Below are 21,199 nucleotides of genomic sequence, written 5' to 3'. Positions count from 1 at the left end.
ATCGCGAAGGCTCATTGGCCATGGCGTTCTGCTCCGAACCACGACGTAGCATGTTCGACCCCCTACTAAGCGCACTCTTACGTACGTATAACGCAAAATCGCTCGTGTATATCGCATCACATGCATGTAGAAAGGGGCCCAGATGGACAAAATTTACTCTGAGTCCACCTAGTTGTGTCTCAAATAGAATGTGTGTTGCTTTGGGACGGTAAACACCACCAAACCGTCCTGCAGTGCAATACTGAATTGTGGTGCGCCTTCCGGCAAGTAGCTGTTAGTTGAGGCCGTTACATCGGAGAGTATCGATCCCGACATCCTTTCCCTATTTTTTATCGAATGGTGTTCAGTGAGTCACGTCGCCTATTCTCGGACGTTTATTTTCTGTACAAACAGCGAGAGCCAGCGACCACCGCCGTCTTCTCTGTTTAGAAACTATTGATCATCCCGTGAACGTTGAAAGCAATCCCGAACGATGCTTTGAATGCAGATATTTCAGTTCTAATGCTTCATATGAGAAAGGGGTATACATTAAACAGTTGCCATGACTGTGCAGAACTCGTCAAAATTAGCTCTCACGAGCCATCGCAGTTACCGTGACGCATTGCTTTCCACGTGTTTGAATTCGGTGTACTTCAATATCCCCACTAAATCCACTATAACTAGAGTGCTGAACGGTGCGGTAAAATTTTACGTATTGGGGCGCATGCTGTTATGGCAGTCGCGTCGCGTGCTTGATATTCGATCGCTTCAGGGAAATGGAGTGCCGCGTGCCGTGTCACAACATGTCAGTCGGAGTGCTTGTCTTTCTGACGCGCAGCCGAGCTGCTTTCGTTTGCTGTTGTCGGCTAAGAGTCACAAGCCGCTGTCGGGGCTGCAGTCGGTTCTGCGCAGTGCTGCCGTAATGACGCGGCACGTGGATCACGTATCATTAGTGGGCGCCGTTAACGCAAACTGAGCGCTGCCGTCCTATATTCCATGAAAAAAAAAGGAAAGAAAAAGAATCACGCAGTTTAATGCCCCACAAATTGCGCGCCTGCATTTTTGGCGAGATGACCAGTCTACAGGGCTTTACAGACTGATGTCATTATCGTTGTATGCTCTTGCATGTAGCCCAACACGATTCTCTCGTCACTATTATTCTGCAGTTCCAATCGGCGTAATGCTCGTAATCAAGAATGAAGAATGTATTGAGAATCTGCGTGTTGCGCGCTACGATAGTGTGGCCGGTGTTCCCAAGGTCCAGAGGTCTTAACGAAACCATGTGAATATTTTTGTTGTATATGTGTGCGTCTGGGGTGAGGGGGGTGGATATGTGTGCTGGTTTTGTGGTTACGGGATCACTGTTTATGCCATAATTATTTCCCAGCACGAGGAGTAGTATGCCAGGCTCTTAGCGTCATTAAAGTCTGCATTTCTCTCTGTCATCTTTCTAAACCCCAATCTCTCATCCCCATTGCAGGGTAGTAAACCGGAGACCGATATCTGGTTAACCTCCCTGCCTTTCCTCTTCATCTCTCTCTCTCTGTATACTGAGCACGGTAAGGAGTTAAGAAATGAACCTATCGTGTTTGTTCGTACTGTACGCTTTGACTCAGGGACAGTGCGAGGTGTCTCGTAATCCTGTATAACACCGGCGTTCTTGTTGTGCTCCTCGGCTCATCCGCATTTATTTGCGCGCTAGAACGATGTTTCAGAATGTAATCTTGCGTGGGATTGATATGAAGATATCTTATTGTCAACGCGTTCATTTCAACCGTTACGTCATGGCCACTTCGCGGAAGCGTACAGGTAATCTTTCAATAAGGCGTTCACAAATACCGACCACTTTTTCTTAGGATATTCTCGTGCACTGCTGTAGGCATGGAAGAAAAAAAATACAAAAAGAAGCTCTTTCTGTCATATGGTAATATGGGAATGTTAAAGAGCTGCGTGTCAGCAAAATTTTTCCAGATCTTTTGATTGGAGAGCATTTATTGCTTCGGTATTGCTGTAGGACGCCAAACCTTACGGTTATATGTGCTGTTTTGTTTTAGGGCAAGCATCATACGAACTACCGTTCCATCTTTTCGGTGTAGCGGCAAGCCGCCATGGCTATGGCATTGCGCTGGCCCAAGTGGCTATGGCGTTACGCTGCTTAGCTCGGAGTCGTGGCATCAATCCCGTAGGGGCCGGCCCCATTCCTATTTGGGGGCGTATATAAGGAAAAACGCTCGTTTACCATGCTTTGGCTGCACGTTAAACAGTTTCAGGTGGTCGAAATTCATCCGGAGCCCTCATACTATACGGCGTACTTCATAATGATATCGTATTTTCGGCTCGTATATCCCGAAATTATAATTTTATGTGGCCGATCTCGAGACGCACCACTAGCGCACCATCCAAACAGTTCTACCGAAATGCAACGAAAGCCGGAACCTATGCAAATGCTGCATAGCATCACGTGTTTTGTAAAAAGGAAGAAAGAAAAAAAAAGCATTGACAACGACAGCGATTGCATGCACCGATTGCTAGACGGACAGTGACCGTAACGGGACCAGGTGGAAAGCGCTCTGGAGGACTTCAGTTTGTATTATACGAAGCATTCCCTTCGCTAAAGTTTTTCGTAAACACTGACCAACTGCTATAGAGGGCACCTTGTTGCCGAAGACGACCGTCCAACGACTAACAGTTCTTACGAAAGAAAAGCTTTGCGCAATCTGGCCATGCTTCAATGCATCATTTTTCTGCCCACGGGCCCAAGCGTGGGAACTGAAGCAGGCCAATCGTGAAAGCCACCATTATACTACGCAAAGTTGCCGGCCGATAAGAAGCGTTTTGTGAATCCCAACCGCCGCTCTTCTTCGCCTCGCTTCGCATAAACTCAAGGGTAGTGTTGTCGACGCTTTTTTTTTATTCATAGCCACCGACCAAAACAAACCCGTATTAAGGTAGACTATCAGAATGCCACGAGCATTCATTTTCCCTTCGAGTAGCCCAAGTCCAGCGAACGTCCCGAAAGGGCATCGGCCCGAAAGTGCGTTCAGAACTAGGAGTGGCACTTACCATGCTGAAGCCGTGCCGTGCCTATAAGCGGTCGCCCTATTCCTCCTCGCTGAAAGCCTGCGGGGGCGGCGGCGGAAACAACGGCGAAGGCGGTTTCGTCGGCGGTGGCACGAGTAGCGCGGCGAGCGGACCACCAGTCCTCCATACGGCCGCTGTCAGCGCGGCCGAGACACACTCTGTGCGCGAGCGCGTAAAGCCGCCGCTCCCGCGTCTCTCCCCAAGTGGGAGCGCGAAGGAAGGGCCGCGCGGGGAAAGGAGGGGGAAGCGCGGGAAGAGAGGGCGAGGGAGGCGGGGGCGCGGCCGGCGCGCCGGGTGCGCGGGTCGCTCGCCCGCCGCGGGACGCTCAGTGTTTTGCGCGCTGGCGGCCGGAAAAGAATGTGCGCTCCGCTAGAGACGCGCGCTTGTTCGCGGCGCTCCTGCCGCCGGCTCAAGCGAAGGGATTCTGCGCGGACGGAGGACCCTTTTGCGACGGGGATCCAATTTTCGGGCGACCGTGCAACCTTTGCTCTAAAACCAACGAGAAGAAAGCGGGTTTACCGAGGGGCCCGATTTTTTATTAATCGTATCATGAGAGGCCAACAAACGAAGACGCCAAAGACAACGTTTGGGAAATTACGGGTACTTACTAATCGAATTAAAGAAATCATAAATGATAAACGCAATGCGTGGGATCATTCCCCACCTGCGGCAAGTTGTTTTTTCATCCACTTTCATAGCCATTCATTTATAATTTATTTAATTAAACTAGTAAGTACAAGTAATTTCCCCCATCTTGTCCTTGGTGTTTTTGCTTGTTCGCTTCTCATGCTTTGCTCTAAAAGGTGTTTTAGAAAGTGTACTGCCACAATATAAATGATTATGGCTGTTCCTTTATCTATGTTTAATGTGATATTCGTAATAACGTCATCTGCAGGCGGTAAGTGACAGCCTGCCCTAAAAAGAAAAGAAAGAAAGGATAACAAGGGCACACATGAGTAACGAGAGCCACATTGCACGTGGAAATTCTCGTAGCTTTACTGCACGCGCGCTACAAATATTGTCAGTGAGTCCTGACTCACAAATTCCATAGTAAAAAAAAAAATGAATAAACTCTGGTGTTTCACGTGCCACAACTACGATCTGATATGAAGAGCGGTCTAATTGGAGGCTGAAATAATTTTGCTACATGGTGTTCTTTAACGTGCACCCACTGATAGTAAGGCGAACATTGTTGGCCTCCTGGCTAGTAGTTCTTGGCTAATTAAAAAAGCTCCAAACCAATAATTATTTGGACTACCGGTGAAATAAATTTAAGTTGGTTTTATCATTTCGTTTTGACCTCGAGTTGAGCTGTTCCTTGAAACGAGGCGTCCTTTGCCTAGCTCGACACGGTTGTGCCTAGCACGAGACGGGCTTGTAAATAAACAGAATGGACCCACAGAGATTATTGCTAAGGAGCCCAAACGTGGTTTGCACAGTAAAGTTTAAAAATTATGACATAAGCGTGTACTAACTATAATGTCGGCTCACAGGTATCACTAAAACACACAGGTCTCTTGAAAGAATAACGCGTATTATTGATCAACTTCTTTGATTACACAATGGTGACACGATGTGTGGGACCATTGTGGTATGTGTCGCTAGATGCTCGGGCTTATATGGGGCACGAAATTTTTACCAGTAAGTTAGTGCCTTCGAACCTACCTCTGTTCTGCATAAATAAACAATAAATCACGAATAGAACCTGTACATGCAACGTCGGCCCATAAAAATATCCAAAGCGCGCATACTTCTCAATGGGTTAGCGCATACTATTCAACGGCTTCCTTGAACTGTTAAAATTTATTATGTTCAGGTTACCCCATTCTTGTGGCACTAGGTACGTAACACTGAGTATATAGCCAATTTTTGGAGAGTCCTATATAACGGTACGTGTCGTTGTGACACTACGGATATAGAAGCCTGAAATATATTTACACAAGTGTTGTGGTGCCTCCCTCTGAGCCCTCCTTTGACTACGACTCCTTGCTCGACAAGCCTCATACATCGCCGTCCTCATGAAATAACTGCGTAGACACCTCACACTGTGAACCCGCCTGAATTTGCGCTCGCACTTTGGCATATATCTTGTGAACGGTGTGACGCAAAACCTAAACATGTGATGAGATGAATGCTGCGATATGTACGGTGCATGACAAAATAAACATTTCACGAGGTAACGGGTTGCACGGGATGATGATAAACACAGCTGTATGCGTCACATTTAGTGGTGTAGGATTTACTTAAGCGTGTCGCCCAGGCTCCAACGTGTGCGTAGGATCTGCATAAATATTAGCTTGCTGAAGCCTTTCGTCGGCCCAAATAGCAACGGCGCCAGCCAAATAGCGTTTCCTGTAGCAGAAAATTCTCTCCGAAAATGTACCGACAACGCCTATTCGTTTCGTTAACCGAATTTATTATATGTGATGATTGTGTACTGTCGTTATGTACTGTAGACGATTGTGTACTGTGCTCGGCTTCTTTAGAGAGAGTTGGGCGATCCAATATTGATCCGCGCTTTTGGAATACGAATCTTCGCCATGGTCAGCACATTTCGATAGAGCTGAAGTGTGAAAATTTCTCACACAATTAATATTGACCGAAGAAAAGTGTTCAGAGTTATTTCGCAAGAACTCGTTGTGGAGCTTTCTGTAATTTTACAGTGTGTAATTTCAGAGACAACACACACTGGGTAATTGCTAACTCACAGAAAACAAAATTCTTGGACACTGGCCTGCACGGACGCCCTCACGAGCGGCCATAAAGGAACTGCTGTGTTACGTAAACCACCCCCAACGGTGCCTGGGTGACACTGTACCCTATGTGATGGTGAATGCCTGCGCACGTGACACTGACATTATGTGACCATCTTGCGCCTAGACAGACTGTGTCACAGCGCCTACACAGATAGTCGCTTACTGGGCTACCTTCCCTTCATTGCTTCTTAATGTATTCTTTCTATCATCTAGTGTACCCCTCTTCACCTTTTCCGCGAAGGCTGGTAAAGGGAAGCCAACCGGAGATAAAGTCTGGTTGTATCACCGACCAGCGTACCGCTTTTGACGCAAGAATCCCTTAAGGCCAGAATACATGGAGCGAGCTTTTACGACGAAGTTCGGGCGGCAGAAAATCTGCCGCTCCGCGACGCCATATGTTCGTCGGGCTGCGCTACATGGAGCGAAGACACGGCGGCTGCCGCCGGTGCGTCGCTGCGTTGTTATCGGTGTGGCTAGGCAGTTTGATTCGCGCTAAGCCACTACTTCAAATATAGACGAGGCAAATGCGCTGTAGGGAAACACATGACACACAAAAAAAGAACTTTAACGACAACTATTATCGCTTTTGCATGGCGGAACACTCTAAAAACGCGTCAATTTTTGTTTAGAAATGACTTCTAGTGTTTTTATGTGTTTGAGAGATTCATGTGCCGATGTAGATTAAAGAAAGCGGTGATGCTATACGTTGTGGCAACACTTGGCGGGTAAACAACTTTCGGCACCTCCAACTCCGCGGCGCTGTTCTGTGGCTCAACGCTCGCGCGGCCGAAGCAAGCAGAGCCGAAAGTAGCGCACGTGAGCTTGTCTAACCATGGCTGTTATTAACTTATTAACCGATTTGGATGCCATGAGTACGAAAAGCAGAAGACCCGCGTGAACGATGGAGCGGGATGGGGATACACGGACAAGCGGGGAAGCCTAGCCGGAAGTCGGGGCGGATAGTGAGACCTGATTGGCTCGCTTTGAGGTGCCGCTCATTTGCCGCTTCCGGTACCGTCGCCACCCGACGAATTTTTCTGCACCGGCTGGATCGGCGGCGAACGACGTTTTCTCCGCCGCCGCGCGTCGCGCGTACGCCGCCGGGCGTCTAAAGCCGACTATTCGTCGCATATTCGCTCCATGTATTCTGGCCTTTAAGAAGAGCAACAAAAACGAAAATCGCAAGGTTCTTCTGGATTGTACGTTATTAAAGACACGTCCGTGTCGTCAGTCAGAGGTTACTCTTTTTAGCATGCATTGAAGAAATATTGTTTGTATCCAAGCCACGCACGTATGAAAGAACACGCAGTATTGAACGCCTGTATTTGAACTAAGAGCAGTCGGAAGTTCTCCCGCGTTGTGAAGAATTCCTCCCAGGACAAGCTCATTTATTCGCGACTGCAGCTTAATAGAACAGATACACTGAGGGCGGCAGCTATGTACCACCCAGGACGCTTGCCATTATCGAAGGGAGCACTGCACCACGGGTATCCCTATACAAAAACGTTGTGTATGCCTATATATACACACGAATCGTTAAAATTGGCGACGGCAGGAGCTAAAGCTAAGAAAAGCAGGAAACAAACAAAGAAAGCGCAGCGGCTCTGACGAAAACGACAAGCTCGAGAGGGAGAACGCGCTCTAAGAAAGCATCGGAAACATGCGCGCCACCTCGCGTGCTGCAGTCCGCAGCGTTCCGCGCCTACGCTGGACGGCGTGGCCCCATTAACTATCCATTTGTAAGACGCCAAATGCAGGTCGCGCGCCAATTAGTGACACCGAGATGCGTTAACCGGGCGGCAACACCTCTCTCGGCTATGACCGGAAGGCGGGTTTATTTTTCGCATCGGCTTCGATCGCGCCAAGCCGCCTTGGGAGTCACCGCGAAACTCGCATGGGAGGCTGCACACTTGGTTGCCTCTCTACAAACGCGAAGGCGCGCGGTAAGAAGGGGTAGGGTTACTATGGAAACACGTCGACGCAGTGCTTTCGGTGGTGGAGAACATGGTCGAAAGGGACCTAAGTGAGGCGCTCTCTCTATGCGCCTGCCGTATCTGCATTGGGCCTCTTTCCAAACGCCGAACACCGGAGCACGGGAGTGAACAATATCAGTGGCGATTTAGCAGCAAATGCGAGAGAAATGCGTTAGCATTATGTCGCACCTCTTTGAAATCCCGGATCCGGGATTTAAAGCATGCTCGCCACATTGGAAGGTGTTGTTCGGTAGCTCACTCAACACAGGGCATGCCTGTTCGAGGAGCGATGTGCAACAGACGTTGGTTGCCTTTGCCGCGTGACCAGCTTCAAGCACTTCACCTACAATTTTTTTTTTATACTTCGACAAACCTAATGCTGACGGATAAAATAACGTAGGCACGTTTCGACGAGTTGTTCGACTGCTCAGCTTGGGGCGCTATGCCGATACTACCCGCCGTGGTTACTCAGTGGCTATGGTGTAGGGCTGCTGAACACGAGGTCGCGGGATCGAATCCCGGCCACGGCGGCCGCATTTCGATGGGGGCGAAATGCGAAAACACCCGTGTACTTAGCTTTAGGTGCACGTTAAAGAACCTCAGGTGGTCGAAATTTCCGGAGCCCTCCACTACGGCGTGCCTCATAATCAGAAAGTGGTTTTGGCACGTAAAACCCCATAATTTTTATAACGATCCTCTCCATGCGTTGGTATGGTGTCAGCGTATATGCGTTATTTCGCGTCGGTGTGCCTCCTGAACTTCAGCTTCCGAGAAAGACTGCGCTTACTGAACGGCGAGTGATGTCATCAGCAAACGCACTTGGCGAGTTGAGTCGTAAGCATTCCGTAGCTTGAAGAGATACTGCGGAAGAAAAGAAAAAAAAAAGAGTTTATTGGAGCTGTATTAGCAAATTGCCCTCCTGCAATTACAAAATTAGACGCCGCTCTTACCGTGAGAGGAGGCACGGTGACCCGAAAACGCGCCAACTCAAAATGCGCGTGGCGACGCCGCCTCGAAGTTCCCGCAGCAGCATCGCCGTGATGTCACAGATTTTGCGGGCGTCTGCTCCGGCCTAGCGAATTTTTTTATTGGTAATAATAGACTCCCTGAAAGAGCCAGAAACTGAAAGCAACTTTCGAGAATGCTTATAGAGCCACAACTGCCTAAATATGAAAAAAAAGATAAATACATGAGAAATAAATATAGAAAGTATGACGCCGCACTCGCGTTCCAGCAATGACGTTTCGTCGCGAAACAAGAAACAGAACGGCGACCTCCATAAACTGTCCTGATAATAAATCGATTGCAGGGAATTAACGAAAATAGTTTTTAAGGGACACCTTGTCGATCTAAACTAATTTAATGTTTCTTTTTAGTGTTCATTTCAGTTAAAGTTCTCTCAATGCTTTCGTTCCCTTTTTTTCTTTGTTATATTGTTCAGCATCTCATTATCTGCTATGCATTCGGTATATTCGGGACACTACCTGTGCTCTGGAGGACGTAACTAATGAAGTGCTTGTGTTCACATGTTCACGTCCACATGAGTAAGACGTGTTGCCACGGAGGGAGTGGTATGCATAGATTGCAGCCGAATAATTCAACCATACACTTCTGCGAAAAACTTGGTGCGTGGTTAATGTCGGCACCAATCACTGCCCATCTTCATTATTCACATTATCGCACTGTGAGCGTTACAGGGTAATCATAAACCAGCATTTTTGAACTAAGAACAATCAACAATTTCTGCCTAAGACGTGCTTGCATTGAGACCGTAGTAACTTTCATGAAGGATCTAATGGCGCTTGTGCGTCATATTCAAGACGCTACACGGTTACCGAATGCCTTGAGATATGCGAATATACGTACGCTCAAGCACACAAATCCATCCTACGGCATCTTGCTGGTCTCCAGCACAACGAGTAGCCGTAGCTGCAAAGAGCAATGCTGTCTGCTTCGCCGTTAGCCTCTGCTGGAGTGCACTGACCCCAATAACTCAGTGTTCACAGGATATAAATGCGTTATTGATAACCGTGTTTTTCCAGCAATTTTTGCGCAATTAGCACGAGATAGTCATAAGTAAATTTAACACACTGAGTGAAGAGCACTATATGAGTGAAAAGATTGTGATAAGTTGGGAGTCATTGAAGTCAAGAAAAAAAAAAGTGAGCTTGGTTTCTTGTGAACTTCCTGTGGCCTGAAACGCGGACTAGTTTTCTAGCTGCTACTGCTGTCCCCAGACACGTGTTTATGGGAGAAACCTTACATGCATACTAGGGGGGCCGCGTGACATAACTTTTATCAGGTTGCAAGCATACGTAATGCCCATTTCATTGCGCCACAGAAAGAACGGTGCTTCAAGACGGGACACAAGGGAAGAACCACACACCACAAACTGCACTGCGTGTGTCATTGATTCCTCCCTTGTGTCCCGTCTTGAAACGCTGTTCTTTCTGTCATAATGAACCAACTAGCCCGTCAGTCAATCGTTGCAAGTTTCATTCCCCCGTCCCAACTTTCGATAACGATTTAACACTCATATTTTTCTTATGCGAAAGCGGCAAATGGTCCGTTGAGCGAAAACGCAGGCGTCATTCATCTGTAGCAGCGAAACGGCGCCTAAGCTCGCAATGCCACTGGCTGCGAAACCATGTCACGTGCGCGCCTGGACGGAGTTCCCATTGGCTGCGACGCCACATCACTAGCGCGACTCCACGCATCAGAGGGCGAAAGAGAACACCTGCTGCTGCGCTATCGCACCATGTGTTGCGTGAGAGGGAATCGCCGTAACGTCGTCATCTTCGCTTGTGTTCTCAGAAGCCGTCGCGGGGTGCGTATCTCTCTCTCTCTCTCACTCTCTCTCTCTCTCTCACCCACTGGGCTTAGCTGCTGCGTCTGCCTGCCGGCATTGGTGGCCTCTGTTGCTTCTTCGGTCATAGTCGCGATGGATGTCGGTGGCACGTGGCATTAGCACCACAGGCTGCTTCTGCTTGGTGGCTTGGGCAGCACGTAGCGCTATGGCACGATACTAGCAGCGCAAAACTCGAAGGACCGCTCAGCGGCGTTCAATTGGGCGTTTGTGCTTTCGCATTCTAAACTGATAAAAGTGCTTAGATGTCCTCGGACGATTTTTTTTTCAGCCTTCACATTCATTAAAACCGCCCTCGGTGACAGACAAGGAGCGTCCATTCGTAAATTCTATTTCACCCTCCTCATGGAAGTTACTCTGCCTTCAAGGTGTCTGCGCCAACGCACACCTCTGTTACGAACTCCAACCGGTGCCACCAGTATTACGAACTTCCAACCGGTGCCACCAGTATTACGACATCCAACCGGTGCCGCCAGTATTACGAACTTGCACCGCTGCACCACGAATACGGCTTTGTGGTCCCGTAGCGCTCGTCACCCGTTTCGTGACAGAGCTTTGGTAGCGAAGACTCCGAGCCTGGCGTCGATGAGAATAACAAAAGGGACTTTATACATTATATACAGGTTATCATACAGGACATGAACGGATCGGCACTGGGGCCGAGAGCTCACACAAACGCGACTGTTCTCGCACGACGGCGTCCGGCGAAAACGCGTGACACATCTCACCCCAGTCGGGAGCGACCCTCTCTCCAGGTGGGGTCGGCAGATCCTGTTTTTCCAGGCGGCGTCTCGCTGCTTTTATAATCCCCGAGGCCCATTGTCACTCAAACGGCCCAATACAAAGTCAGCACACGCCGGTCGTCCGAGGGGTCCAACCAGCGACCGCGCTGGCCACCCGGTTCAAAGTTCGCGCGCGCGGTGACCTCCAGGCAAGGGAGGTGCGGCGCCGGGCTGTCGGGCACACGCGAACACGTTTAAACACGCTGCTTCGCCGAGGCCTCTCCCGCACGAAGGCGCAGCATCTTGACTTGTGAAGGGAGAATTGTGGCGCTCGCAGGATAGATTCTGCATCTTGCAGATTCGGGATCCGGGCTTGTGGTAATGGCACAACAGCATCCCCGCCCTCAGATAAGGCGCCGGGAAGACGAGCTGCCTCCACGTGGCTCGGATGCCAGGCGCGCACGTTCGTCAGGCTCGTCCAAGTTCACGTCCAATGTCGGGACGCCAGGTAACTTCACGTGCCCAGGTCCGACTCGCCAGGACAGGAGCTCTGCTCACCACGTCGTCGCCAAGGCACCTTGACCAGCTCCGCTCGGGTCGTTCCTAAGACCTTGCTTCTCGCCACTGGTCCCGCTTGGTCGTTCTGCAGCTTGCAAAACTGACCGGCAAAAGGCAACACCCAACACGAACAAGTGCCCTCTGTCTCCCGTCAAACACCAGACAAGGCCATAATTCAAATCAACCTAACTAAATTGTTTTCCCCTTTTTTCTCCCGCTGCAACAGGAGGCAGGTGTACGATCCAGTACACAAGGCTCAAACAACCAGTTTTCAAATTATCAACGCAACAAAATAGAAACAATTATTAATCATCAATAATAATGACAAATAGAATGGTCCCCTTGAAATCGCTTGGACCGAAAACATACTTCTGAGGAAGCAAATGAGGTCATTCATTTTTCCCGGCGATATTTTCGCGGAATCCGAAGCTGCTTATATTTGCGACCCTGCTTATCCGTGTAGCGGCGGTACAATAAGCCAGATTCCTTGCCAAATGAATCCCCCTTTTTTTCCACTCCCCGTTTGACGCTCTTCCTCAGATCGGCTAATGAACAATCTTCCTGTTGCTCGCGAATCAGACTTTTTCTTTCAACTGCAGCCTGCTCCTGCCGGCTGGCGGAAACCGGAGCGAGTGTGGAGCCCGCGTCGCCTAATTGCGGCGTCGAGTCTATATCGCGGCTAGCACTGCACGCGTCACTCCCACTCACTTCCAGGACCCGCTCGTCTAGGCCAGCCTCCGAGCTCTGCCTCTCCCGTGACTGCTCGCCACTCCAGTTACCGTGATCGGTCCGTGTGCCGCACCGCCTTTCGCTCACCGACGCTAAGTCAAGTTCCCTCGACAGCGGGCGCGCTTTGGATCGCGTGGGGGCCATGTACGCCACGTCGGCAAAGAATGATTTGCCCTGATCCCTCAGCAGCTGCTCCGAGCTATTTGAGAAGAGGTAGGAAAATTGCTCCGGGAGGGCGGCTGACACAGCGGCTTCGGCGTTAAGTTTCCCAAATTCTCCTTCAATGCTAACCGTTGCGATCGGTAAACAGACACTCTCCTTCTCGGCCACTTGCCGTATCCTAACGCACTCTCCCGTAAAATCACTCGAGGAGACGAAAGACGGGTGAACAACGTCCATAGTTGCTGCAGAGTCCCGCAGTGCTCGGCACTTCTTGCCGTTTACCTTAATTTCCTGCACATAGGGCTCCAATAGACGTATGTTTTTGTGAGTTTCCTGTATCGTTGCAAAAGCAATTCTCTCTGGGCAGCTTGCAGCGATGTGCCCTTGCTTTTTGCAATTGTAGCAGGTTAACGGTCTCCGTTTTTCAAAAGAACGCGTCATTTCGTTTCGCTGTTTCGGACCATCGTCATCATTCTGAGATGCATTCTGTCCATCCCTTACAGTTTCTTTGGGAAGGGACTCGTCGTCCCGAAACTCGCGACGCGTGATTTCCTTCCGTTCGTCGGGCTTCCCGTAAAACCCATCTCTTCTATCAGCTTTTTCTACGCGCACCGCCTTGCTGTGCAAGCTGCGGCGGGTGTAATACTCTTCCGCTAACTCTGCTGCCTTGTTTAGCTTAACCTCCTTTAGCCTATCTTGCAGCCAGAGCCGGACATCCTCATCAATGCAACGGTAGAACTGCTCCAACGCGATGCATTCGACAATTTTGTCGCGGTCGTCGTAAACCTCTTCGCCCTTCAGCCATTCCACCAGGTCGGCTTTTAGACGAAACGCGAAGTCAACATTCGACTCCTTACCCTTTTTTGCATACCGGAACCTCTGCCGGAAAGCTTCGGGCGACAATTTGTACTTCCGCAGTAGCGCTTCCTTCACATCACTGTAGCTCTCAAACGCCTCTTTCGATAAGCAAGTTATTACGTCTGATGCCTCCCCAGGAAGCAAGGCTAACAGATTCTGTGCCCAAAGGGATCGCTCAATGCTATTCCGTTCACACACGTGCTCAAATTTCACGAGGTATTTGGCCATATCCTCTCCGACGACAAAGGGTGGAAGTTGATCGCGTATTCTTGGAACGTTAGAAGTGAGACTAGGCGCTGGCGAGCTATTTCGAGTCTCCAACTCTTTCATTTTAAGCTCGTGCTCACGAATCTCTCTCCTTTCCTCCATGCAACGTTCCTTCTCCCTCTTTTCCTCCTGTTGCTGTTCTCTCCTTTCCTCCTCTTCGCGACGTTCCTGTTCTCTCCTTTCCTCCCTTTCCCGTCGTTCATTGATATCCGCCCAGGCCTCAGCGGCCTCCTCAGCCGTTACGTCCCCAGTCCTCATGACCTCAAGGATCGCATTCTTTCTTTTGGTTGAGCCCAACTCAATGCCCAACTCCTCACAAATTTCGAGAAGTTCCTTCACCTTGTACTTCTCCATCGTTCACACTGTCCTCCTGCTGTTTACCCTTTTTGAATATACCTGCCGTACGCTACTATAACACTACTAGTAAGACATATGCAAGTATATCACACACTGCCCTGTTTACCCCCTCAGCATCCCCTGGTTTTCAAAACACTCTTACTAGGCTTGAAACACACAAGGTTATCACAATGCAACACCAAATCCTTCCCTAAGCTACTATAACCTGTGTCAGAGAAAGTCTGGTGTTTGAGGTAAACTTCAGGCACTCACCGCGCCGAGGTAGCTGATGCCGGTCAATCCCGTAGCTGCCATCCAGTGTTACGAACTCCAACCGGTGCCACCAGTATTACGAACTTCCAACCGGTGCCACCAGTATTACGACATCCAACCGGTGCCGCCAGTATTACGAACTTGCACCGCTGCACCACGAATACGGCTTTGTGGTCCCGTAGCGCTCGTCACCCGTTTCGTGACAGAGCTTTGGTAGCGAAGACTCCGAGCCTGGCGTCGATGAGAATAACAAAAGGGACTTTATACATTATATACAGGTTATCATACAGGACATGAACGGATCGGCACTGGGGCCGAGAGCTCACACAAACGCGACTGTTCTCGCACGACGGCGTCCGGCGAAAACGCGTGACACATCTCACCCCAGTCGGGAGCGACCCTCTCTCCAGGTGGGGTCGGCAGATCCTGTTTTTCCAGGCGGCGTCTCGCTGCTTTTATAATCCCCGAGGCCCATTGTCACTCAAACGGCCCAATACAAAGTCAGCACACGCCGGTCGTCCGAGGGGTCCAACCAGCGACCGCGCTGGCCACCCGGTTCAAAGTTCGCGCGCGCGGTGACCTCCAGGCAAGGGAGGTGCGGCGCCGGGCTGTCGGGCACACGCGAACACGTTTAAACACGCTGCTTCGCCGAGGCCTCTCCCGCACGAAGGCGCAGCATCTTGACTTGTGAAGGGAGAATTGTGGCGCTCGCAGGATAGATTCTGCATCTTGCAGATTCGGGATCCGGGCTTGTGGTAATGGCACAACACCTCCCACGTAAGAGGAACTGACCGTTGTGCATCCGGCTGTTACTTCGTTTCCGCCTGCGCACTTCGCGTAGTGGGAGTAAAAGTAAAAACAATAAGGCTGCGCTCAATTTGCGTTCTTTCCGTTTCTCTGTCACCTTTCTCGCGCTAGCAAAAAAAAAAAAAGCAGTTCCGGTTGCTGCTGCTTAGGTGGCTGCGAAGAAAAAAGAGAAGGAAGAAAGCTTTGTACAGAGCGCAAACATCAGAGGAAACTGCGATGACAATGCCCAGTCCGGAAATTGCATCTCCGCCACTGAGTTGCTGCTCCAGCACTTCTTTCCGCGGCTATGGTACGGGCACTTTGCCGTCGTACCTCCTCCGCCATACTCCGTCACACCCAGGCGCGTCCGACGAGCCACGAGGTGCCCAGGATACTTAAGTGGCCACACTGAATGGTGAAATTCTCTCCTTTCTGCAGGCTCTGTTCGTCCCGTTGCCTTTCGTACTGTATGATTCCTTAGCTCCGATGACAGCTAACAGAGGGTTTCTACAGCTGTCGCTGGTTGCGCGCTTCCCGACTAACGGCTTTAACGCAAATGAGGCTAATAAGCTCGAGCGACGCCATCGTCGCGTTTCTCCGTTGTACTTTAATAAGACAGCGCGACAACGGGAGAGAGGCGACACACGTAAGTCTGCTTCTTTTGGTGCCGCCGAAGGCGCTCCCATGCGTGTCTTGCCTTGGAATCGATTCGCGCTCTAGGTTTTGCCATGCTACACCTTCGGAACAAGACGACGAGCGTCGCATATCAAATGCAATTTTTGGCCGCTCGCTGGCACGACGGAGCGTTTCCGCTTCGAATTGCAGGAAGTGCGCGGTTTATGCTCCAGCGAAACGGCGCTAGAAGAAAGCGTGTGGAGGGGGGTATACTGATTCGCCATGGCGTGAGCTTATCGACCGCGCCGTGGGAAGTCGAGAAGAGCAGGAATTGAAAGCACAGAGAAATCGGGGAGGAAGTGACAACACTGTGAGAAGAGAAAAACGCGCAATTGAATGAAACAATAGAGAAGCAAACGATGCGTGGGAGTGTGACTGCGACAAATGCCGGAAGCAAGCTAGCGATGTCACACGAATCGCGTAATGAAAAAAAAAAGATAATAAAGAAAAGTAGTAATGCGACTGGTGTAGTAAGTGGAGTGGGTAATTCTCACCATGTAATGAAAATCAGAAAAAAATAACATTCGTGGTGTCGTCGAGCTTCTAGTGACTACCTCCCCTGGAAGACGTTAGGAAGAGTTAGTGGAAGTCATTAGTAAGGGCCTTTCGTAAGTAAATTTTGTGAACGGGATGCACTGGCGAAGTAGGATGTTGCTAACATTGAAGCATGCCCGAGTACAGAAAGCGATTACACCAGACTGAAACCGGTGTATGCGGTAGGGAGATACCACAATGACGAGCAGTGATTCTGGCGACACGTCACATGAGTCATTGGCTGGGCTTGTCGGCCGTGGCAGCCACAATGAATGCGGGTTCGCACATGTGACACGACCTGTTCACAGCAAGGTTTTCCCAGGCGGAAGACACTATTAGAAATTATAGAACAGCAATCAAGCGCGAGGAATATTAAAAATGTTAAACTTGGAACGGATGAAACTGCCTTCGCGGGTTGATGAACGACACCCAGCCGCTTATTTCGTTCGCGAAATCGAACTTCTCTCCATGCGATCCTTTTTTGTGAGCACCGAGGAAGGGCATACTTGTCTACATTATAGCTACCGCGGTGGCCCCCAGGACGGCGTACTTAGCCCTGTGTTATTTAATGTAACCCTGATTGCTCTCCTTGAGCACGTGCCAACCACTGTCAGGCTATCAATGTACGCGGATGACATCTGCTTATGGACGTCTACAGTAACACACCTACAGTTTCGAGCGAGAATTCAGAGAGCTGCCACCCAAACTGTTATCTACCTCCGTAATCGAGGCCTGGAAATTTCCTCCGAGAAAAGCGCACTAGTGCCATTTACGCGCAAACCCATGACAAACTACAGCGTAATGATAAATGGCCAAATTATGCGAATGGTTCGATCGTACAAGTTTCTAGGTGTCATGGAGCCCTCACATATCATACGTGAAAATACGGTTGACAGGCATCTGCCACCTGTTCAAGTTTTTCGCTGGGAAGACCTGGGGAATGTCGACAAGTGCCATTTCTAGGATTTCGGCGATACAGCTTGCCAGCAATAACCAACACAGGTAAAATGAATCTACGCACAATACAAAGTCTTCAGGCTCAAGCGCTCCGGATCTGTCTAGGCTGCCTCAGAGTGCTCCAAGAGTGGCTACGATAGCAATCGCTAGAGATCACCTTGTCATGACCCACATTGACATTGAAGTGCTCAGGGCCCATATAAAGCATCTAGCCAGGACTCCTCGTCACCACGTAGCCTCTCTACTAGCGGACGGACCACACACATCTTTCAGCCAAACGATAACCGCATATGGTGAATCATTGCCAGCTTGTTTCACTCCGGCTGCGAGACCTTCGATTCCTGCATGGTGCCTTGCTCAGCCAAAAATCAACCTCACAATACCTGGCATCTCGAAGAACGCTGATCTATCATCACCAGCCATTAAACAGCTCACGCTACTAGATTTGTACGAGAACTACCATGACTCTACACATATATAAACTGATGGATCTGTCCTTCCAAACAGCTTCGCGGTGGCAATGGTCATTCCAGCGAAAGCTACAACAATCAAATTTAAGACGACCTACGCGACAACATCGACGGCAGCAGTGCTCGCAGCGCTCTTTGCTGCCCTTCATCGCATTGGTGATGAACCGCCGCACAAGTGGACGGTATTCTGCGATTCGAAGGCGGCACTGCAATCTCTGCTGTCACCTTTACTACGCGGACCGCACGAACAACTAATATTTCATATTGAAGAGACGTTACACCATATAAGTGATGCAGGCCATGAAATAACCTTCCAGTGGCTTCCAAGTCACTGCAGGATTATCGGAAATGAGCTGGCAGATGAAGCTGCCCGTTCAGCGTATACTGAGGAGCACCACGTCACAATTCCACTTTCTAGAACTGACGCAGCACGGAAGCTCCGCCTACTTGCACGGCAGTCCACCACGTCGCAATGGAATGAGCCACATTTAAGAAATATGCGACTGTACTCGCTTGATCCCACATTAAGTCCTCGAGCGCCATCACAGCTTCGCCGTGGAGACGCCACGCTTTTATATAGACTGTGGTTGGGCATTGCCTTTACCAAAGCTTGTGCATTCTGCATAGGGATGACCGACACCGCAACCTGTGACCACTGCGGCCACGAAGAATCGATTGGCCATATTTTGTGTACCTGTCCGCTGTGCAGTCCACAGAGGGAATGCTTTCACCACGAACTTGACCAGCTGGACGACCAACCGCTATCGGAAAAAAAGAATTTTGCACCTTTGAAAGATCCTACCGTCACAGAAGAAGGCCGTGCAAGCACTGTTGCGCTTTATGCGATCTACCGGCCATTGTGAACGTCTTTAACTGGAACGCCTTTTGGGTGTGTGTGCCTCCGTGTGTGCGTGTTTGTTTAACGTTTTCCTCTCTGTCCTCTTTCTAAACCCTGTCTCCCATCCCCAGTGTAGGGTAGCAAACCGGAGACTGATATCTGGTTAACCTCCCTGCCTTTCCTCTTTATATGTATCTCTTTAAGGCTCTTAGAAAGTTGTGGTTGTCAGATTTTGAAGTGTGTCTGGCGTGGCTGCTCTCACTGAGAAAACTGTAGTTCGGCAGCGATTCAAGGAGAAGTTTATGGCCCTTCAGTATTTTCGAATTGAGCAAGTCAGGTCAGCTCGAGAAGTACATGGAAGGAAGAGCTGTGCCTGAAGCAAACCATATTGGTGTTATGTGCGCATGCCTACGCCGTACCCTTTTGTTGTCGTTTTCACCTCATAATATTTGTACCTCTTCTTTACCCATCTTCCTCATTTTACTTTTTCCTTCGTCAAAAGTAACAAATCAGATGCACGCCCTGCAGGCTGACATATCGACATTGAAGTCTCTCCCTAGCACAGGCTTTACTATTCTGTAAATAAAATAAATTATGGGGTTTTACGTGCCAAAACCACTTTCTGATGATGAGGCACGCCGTAGTGGAGGACTCCGGAAATTTCCACCACCTGGGGATCTTTAACGTGCTCCTAAATCCAAGTACATGGGTGTTTTCGCATTTCGCCCCCATCTAAATGCGGCCTCCGCGGCCGGGATTCGATTCCGCGACCTCGTGCTCAGCTGCCCAACACCATAGCTATTGAGCAAGCACGGCGGGTATTTTGTAAATGATGCGGCAACTTCAGGCAAAAGTGGGTACAGTAGTTCCTGATGTTATGATGCAGCAGAGCGGCTGAGTGGGAGCGTTACATGTCAAATTCCGCTTTTACGCTGTGCTCCGCACGCCAGCTGCATGTCACTCTGCAGTTGAACAGACATTAGCCACTTCAACTGTTCAGATAAACTTAATCATGTTATCGAAAAAAAAGGGAAAGGAACCGATACCTTTTTTTTTTCCAAGCACACAGTCATTGAATCATAGCACATTTAGAGTGGTGAAACTTCCCAGTTTACCGTATAAAGCGGATAGAGCTTTTACTTAGCAGCTCGCAATTAGGTGAATCAGTAAGATGTTATACGGGTGATAATTGTGGAGTTATTAGCTCCCGCGCAGAGAAAGCAAGAAACTTGACCTTTTAAGTATCAATTAAAATTCCTCGCGGATGCTCTTTAACTTGCGAGACGTCCGCCTAACTGTAGTACTGGTGAAGTTGATGACGTGCAACACTCGGAGACGTTATCCTGCCTTTGTATGTGTCTTTCGAACCTATTGCTTATGTATTCCTGCTCATACAAAATGAAGATGAAGACATCTATGCATGGAGTCCGAAACACGGCGGCCATAATGTGTTTCCGGCTCCTGCAATTGCTTCCGGTGCGTGCAGCCAGCAAAAGCACTGCCTTCGAGCTCAGTTTCTTGCTACTCAGAGGGAGCCGTCGTCGGGGCGTGTAACTGTACGAAGAAGAAGAAAAGAAGAGAGACAGAGATAAAGAAACAAAGCCGGAGAGGTTAAGAAAGGTAAAGTCCTATTGCCTACCGTAAAGGTGAGGAAGAAGGAAGGGCGAAAGAAAGATAAGAAGGAAAGAAGAAGGAGAGTCATTGCGCCCTCCTTCGCAGATAAATGTTCACTAAGGTACATCGTCACAAGCACTCGTCTGGTTCACTTGCAATAAAGAAGTGCATTAGCACTTTGGCGGCCTAGTAGCCAACCGGTTTCAGTCCTTGTCAACCTCCGTGCATTTCATTTATAATTTTCTTTCTCTCTCTCTAGCGAATACTAGAAGTCGGCAGCCAAGGTTCCAGGACATTTGCTTTCGCCAGCAGTTTGTGGTCTAAGTAGATCGTCCAGAGTCGAAGGTTGCACAGGGGCACAAAATGTGCTGTGTAGTTTCATCACATTCTGCGTAGCTGGCCTTTCCGATGAAGGAATGATCAAGCTTTCTTGAATGTGACGGAGAACCACAGGCGGCACACGGAAGCTGCTTCATGATGGAAAAGTCAGGGTGGCAGGTGAAGTCGCAAGTCGGGATCCAGTGAATACAATCACGGAGGTGGTGAAACTCGGCGAATTCCCATTTCGAAGTGTGATGCAAAGAGCAGGGGAATATAGCTGCCACGTATCGTACAATAAGACGAACTGAATATAACTCTTGCTAAATGGCTTCGGGAAGGTCAGCTTCCTGTCTCGTTATACAAGATCTATGACTTCTGCAAACTGCGTATAATCACTAGTAAGTTGCTTGGTGTCGTTTGTACATGTACAGTGGATTGCCGCTT

General features: G+C 49.4%; 2 protein-coding genes across 18 annotated transcripts in view; one reads left to right on the top strand and one right to left on the bottom strand.

The window, feature by feature from the left end:
- LOC135914316 (guanylate cyclase soluble subunit beta-1-like) overlaps nucleotides 1–3,130 on the bottom strand; it is a 219,282-nt gene extending 216,152 nt beyond the window's left edge. Inside the window, exon 1 of the mRNA XM_065447108.2 lies at nucleotides 3,043–3,130. Within this exon, the coding sequence (XP_065303180.2) occupies nucleotides 3,043–3,045 (3 nt within the window). The 5' untranslated portion in view covers nucleotides 3,046–3,130. The remainder of the gene's footprint in view (nucleotides 1–3,042) is intronic.
- LOC135914317 (guanylate cyclase soluble subunit beta-1-like) overlaps nucleotides 1–21,199 on the top strand; it is a 969,460-nt gene that overhangs the window by 374,780 nt on the left and 573,481 nt on the right. The window lies entirely within an intron of this gene.

The sequence above is a fragment of the Dermacentor albipictus genome, chromosome 3 (genome assembly GCF_038994185.2).
Source record: "Dermacentor albipictus isolate Rhodes 1998 colony chromosome 3, USDA_Dalb.pri_finalv2, whole genome shotgun sequence".
Taxonomy (NCBI): Eukaryota; Metazoa; Arthropoda; class Arachnida; order Ixodida; family Ixodidae; genus Dermacentor; species Dermacentor albipictus.
The sequence above is the reverse complement of the archived record's forward strand: the minus strand, read 5'-3'. Positions and strand labels throughout refer to the sequence as shown.